Below are 5,414 nucleotides of genomic sequence, written 5' to 3' on the forward strand. Positions count from 1 at the left end.
CGACTCTGGTGGTCTTGTGGAGGGGCCTCGCGACCTCGGGCATTTCATTTGGGGGCTCGTCCGGGATGCCCCCAAGCCCACCAGACATCAGGTCAACGGGTCATCGCTGACAACCGATCGGTAAGTAAGCCGGCTCAGGGTACCTTCTGTTTTGGGGACTAGGACAGTCCTGGCGGACGCGCTATAGGACACCTAGTCGGGTGTGGTTGGAGACGTCCACCACGACCCATCTGGGGCGGACAGCCCATCTGAAGCGCGCACGCGATAACCTCCCCTTCCTCCTTTTACAGACTCCGCTATTGGGACTGCTCTTAATCACTTTTGTTTTCAGAGTAACCTTTTCTAATCAATCTCTTCCAGGACCTAGACATGGGCCAAGCACAGAGTACCCCCCTCTCCCTCCTTCTCGCTAATTTCGGGGATGTAAAGTCCCGAGGACACAACTTCAGTCTGGACATCCGGAAAAGAAAACTAATTACCTTCTGCCGCTCTGAATGGCCAACTTTCGGGGTTGGCTGGCCCACCGAGGGTACCTTTTGTCTTCCTATAATCCTAAAAGTTAAATCTAGAGTTTTCTTGCCAGGAAAAGAAGGCCATCCGGACCAGATCCCCTACATCCTGGTATGGCAGGACCTGGTAGAAAACCCTCTTCCCTGGATGACCCCCTTTTTGTCATCAGGGTCATATAAGATCCTTGCGGCCCGACCAACTAAACCTCCCAAGCCTCAGACTCGAACTGCACCCATACTCTCTGACAGCCAAGACCTCCTTCTCCTAGAACCCCCCCCATATCAATCTCCTCCTTTGGCCCCACAACCAGTCCCCCTTCCTGCTCCTGGCTCTGCTCCTCTCCCCTTGGTAGAACCTCCTGCGGCCCCTCCCGGAGGGCCACCCAGGCCAGAACCGGAGGACCGAGAGGCAGAGGCGCTACCGGTCCCCCTGCCCAATGAAAATAATTCCCAGGGACCGGCTGGGCGCACTCGCGGACGCACTCAGCGCGACCCAGGGTTCCGCCATCCTGATTCCACCATAGCCCTACCCCTGCGAGAAATAGGCCCTCCCGATGAGACAGGGAACCCCCGACTCCAGTATTGGCCATTCTCTACCAGTGACCTATATAATTGGAAAACCCAGAATGCCCGTTTTTCTGATAATCCTAAAGACTTGATAGCTCTTCTAGATAGCGTTATGTTCACTCATCAGCCCACCTGGGATGACTGCCAACAGCTCCTCCGGATCCTATTCACTACCGAAGAACGGGAGCGAATCCAGCTGGAGGCGAGAAAACTGGTTCCTGGAGATAATGGTCAACCCACCGCTAACCCTGACCTCATCAATGCAGATTTTCCCTTAACTCGCCCCCCGCAGGATGATTGGGACTATAACACCGGAGAAGGTAGGGGACGACTGCTCATTTATCGCCAGACTCTAATGGCGGGTCTCCGGGCTGCCGCGCGCAAGCCCACTAATTTGGCCAAGGTATATTCAATTGTACAAGGTAGAACAGAAAGTCCCTCCTCTTATTTAGAAAGATTAATGGAAGCCTTTAGGCAGTATACCCCTATGGATCCAGAGGCCCCCGAAAATCAGGCCGCCATTGTAATGTCCTTCGTTAACCAGGCAGCCCCTGATATTAAAAAGAAACTCCAGAAGTTAGAAGATCTGGAGGGCAAACAGATACAGGACTTACTCCGTATCGCCCAGCGCGTCTTTAATAACCGAGACGCCCCAGAGGATAAACAACTTAAAGCCATTGAGAAAATGACTAAAGTCCTGGCCGCCATTGTTCAGAAAGATCAAGAGGGCCCCCCAGCCACTCGACCTCCCAGGCGACCATTGGACAGAGATCAATGTGCCTATTGCAGGGAAAAGGGCCACTGGGCTCGGGAATGCCCCAAGAAAAGGCAGCCGCGCCCCGACCAGGGGCAATGGCAACCGAACGCCACCCCAGTCCTGTTTACACATGATACAAATTAGGGGGGACGGGGTTCGGACCCCCTCCCCGAACCCAGGGTAACCCTACGAGTGGAGGGGAAACCAGTCCAATTCCTGGTGGATACAGGGGCACAGCATTCGGTCTTGGTTAAGCCCCACGGGAAAATTTCTAACAAATCCTCCTGGGTCCAGGGAGCTACGGGAGTCAAACGTTACCTTTGGACCACTCAGAGAACTGTGGACTTGGGCACGGGAAGGGTAACCCATACCTTTCTGGTCATTCCTGATAGCCCTTGCCCCTTACTGGGGAGAGACTTACTCACTAAAATGGGAGCACAAATTCATTTTCGGCCAGAGGGGCCAATCGTAACAGACCCTCACGACCAACCCATATCTGTCCTCACCCTGAACTTGGAAGATGAGTACCGACTTCACCAGGAACCACCCTCCCAAAATCAAGATATAGAGTCATGGCTTCAGCAGTTCCCCGAAGCATGGGCAGAAACAGGGGGGGTGGGACTAGCCAAACATCGCCCAGCCCTATTCATAGAGATCAAACCGGGGGCAGATCCTGCACGTGTCCGACAATATCCCATGCCCCTAGAGGCCAAGACTGGTATCACTCCTCATATTCGCCGGCTTCTTGACCTGGGGATACTGCGTCCCTGCCAGTCGGCCTGGAATACACCCCTGCTGCCAGTCCGCAAACCTAACAGTAAAGACTACCGCCCAGTGCAGGACCTGAGGGAAGTTAACAGACGGGTCATAGACATCCATCCTACTGTGCCCAATCCATATACTCTTTTGAGCGCCCTTAGTCCAGAAAAACAATGGTATACTGTGCTGGACCTCAAAGATGCCTTTTTTAGTTTACCCTTGGCGCCCAAAAGTCAAGAACTCTTTGCCTTCGAATGGTCAGATCCCGAGAGAGGTATAAACGGACAACTCACCTGGACCAGACTTCCCCAAGGATTCAAAAACTCGCCTACCTTGTTTGATGAGGCCCTACACGAGGATCTCAGTGAGTACCGGAGACAAAACCCCAATGTAACCCTCCTGCAGTATGTTGATGATCTCTTAATAGCTGCTGAGACCGCTGAAGCCTGCCTGCAGGGAACCAGAAACCTCCTACGGACTCTCGGCACCCTGGGATACCGAGCCTCTGCCAAGAAAGCACAGATCTGCAGGCCTGAGGTAACTTACCTGGGATACCTATTGAAAGGGGGGCAACGATGGCTCACAGATGCACGGAAGGAAACCGTCCTCCGCATCCCCAGACCCACCACGCCTCGACAGGTGAGGGAATTTTTGGGGTCGGCTGGGTTCTGCCGTTTATGGATACCCAAATTTGCTGAAATGGCCAAACCGCTATACCTAGCCACCAAAGAGCAGACGCCCTTTGAATGGACAGAAGAGGCTGAGCAGTCATTTCAGCAGATCAAAACTGCCTTGCTTTCCGCACCCGCCCTGGGTCTCCCTGATGTCTCCAAACCCTTCCACCTCTTTGTAGATGAAAGCAAAGGCATAGCTAAGGCCGTGTTGACCCAGCCCCTCGGTCCTTGGCCCAGGCCTGTTGCTTACCTATCAAAAAAATTGGACCCAGTGGCTGCCGGCTGGCCTCCTTGCCTCCGGATGATCGCCGCCACGGCCCTAATGGTAAAGGATGCTGACAAACTAACTATGGGGCAGGAGTTACATGTCACCACCCCCCACGCCATCGACGGGGTTCTCAAACAGCCTCCCGACCGATGGATGAGCAATGCTCGATTGGTCCACTACCAGGGTCTACTGTTAAATCCCCCCAGAATCAGCTACACTCCGCCGCGGGCATTAAACCCTGCCTCCCTATTACCTGACCCAGATTTGGACTCCCCACTCCATGACTGTGCAGAGGTACTGGCCCAGATCCATGGGGTTCGGGAAGACCTACGTGACCAGCCCCTACCGGATGCACAAGTCACATGGTTCACTGACGGCAGCAGCTTTGTCCAGCAAGGTCAGAGGTATGCGGGGGCAGCAGTAACATCAGAAACTGAGGTGATATGGGCAGAGACTCTCCCCCCAGGGACCTCAGCCCAAAAAGCTGAATTAATTGCCCTGACCCAAGCTCTCAAGATGAGCAAAGGCCAAAAAGCTACCATATACACAGACAGCCGGTATGCTTTCGCTACCGCACATATACATGGGGCAATATACCGAGAGCGGGGACTACTCACAGCAGAGGGCAAAGACATCAAGAACAAAGAGGAAATCCTGGCCTTGCTAGCGGCCATATGGGAACCCAAAAAGCTAGCCATTGTACACTGCCCGGGGCATCAAAAACCCACGAATCCAGTCGCCCGAGGCAACAATTTGGCAGACCAGATGGCTCGAAAGGCGGCACACACTCCAATACCATTACTTCCCCTGCAACTGCCGGATCCAGGCCCCCGGGAACTACCGCCCCAACCCGACTACTCGGAGGATGACATCAGATGGATGAGCAGGCTCCCTCTAACCCAGGTTAGAGACGGATGGTGGCGGGACGCTAAGAACAATATCCTCCTTCCTGAGAGACTAGGAACCCTGGTCCTTGAACGGATCCACCGTAGCACCCACTTGGGCGCCCGACGGCTACAGGATCTCATCAGGCAGACTGGACTTAAAATTAAAAATGTCTCCGAGAAGACTGAACGACTGGTTGCTGACTGTGCAGTCTGCCAACTCCATAATGCCAGCACCCACCCGCCAACCACTGGCATCCGGGAGAGAGGAAACCAGCCTGGAGCCTACTGGGAAGTGGACTTCACAGAGGTAAAGCCTGGCAAATATGGGTATAAATATTTACTGGTGTTTATAGATACCTTTTCAGGTTGGACTGAGGCATTCCCAACCAAGAATGAGACTGCACAAATAGTAGCTAAGAAGCTACTAGAAGAGATCCTGCCCAGGTATGGCTTTCCAGTTATGATAGGGTCCGACAACGGGCCAGCCTTCGTTTCTAAGGTAAGTCAGGATCTGGCTTCCATACTTGGGGCTAATTGGAAATTACATTGTGCATACCGCCCCCAGAGTTCAGGACAGGTAGAAAGGATGAATAGAACTTTAAAAGAGACCTTGACTAAATTGACCATGGAGACTGGCGCTAACTGGGTAGTCCTACTCCCCTACGCTCTGTTTAGGGTGCGAAATTCCCCCTATAAGCTAGGATTTACTCCCTACGAAATAATGCATGGTAGGCCTCCTCCTATCATCCCTAATCTAAAGACTAACCTTATCCAATTGGACCCAGAAAATAATTTCCTGTCTTCCCTCCAAGCCTTACAGCGGATACACGAGACAATCTGGCCCAAACTAAAAGAGCTATATGCAACAGGACCCCCACCTACTCCACACCAGCTCCGGCCAGGTGACTGGGTCCTTGTCAAACGCCATCGACAAGAGACCCTAGAACCCAGGTGGAAAGGACCTTACCAGATCATCCTGACAACGCCGACAGC

General features: G+C 53.2%; 1 protein-coding gene across 1 annotated transcript in view; it reads left to right on the forward strand.

Annotated features, from left to right (window-relative positions):
• Positions 1–5,155, forward strand: part of LOC113616808 (uncharacterized) — a 7,499-nt gene extending 2,344 nt beyond the window's left edge. The window contains 2 exon segments of the mRNA XM_027100172.1: positions 680–3,129; positions 3,797–5,155. Of these exon segments, the coding sequence (XP_026955973.1) occupies positions 680–3,129; positions 3,797–3,958 (2,612 nt within the window). The 3' untranslated portion in view covers positions 3,959–5,155.
• The last annotated feature ends 259 nt before the right edge of the window (positions 5,156–5,414 follow it).

The sequence above is a fragment of the Aethalodelphis obliquidens genome, unplaced genomic scaffold, assembly GCF_003676395.1.
Source record: "Aethalodelphis obliquidens isolate GAN/ISIS:26980383/991018 unplaced genomic scaffold, ASM367639v1 scaffold537, whole genome shotgun sequence".
Lineage (NCBI taxonomy): Eukaryota > Metazoa > Chordata > Mammalia > Artiodactyla > Delphinidae > Aethalodelphis > Aethalodelphis obliquidens.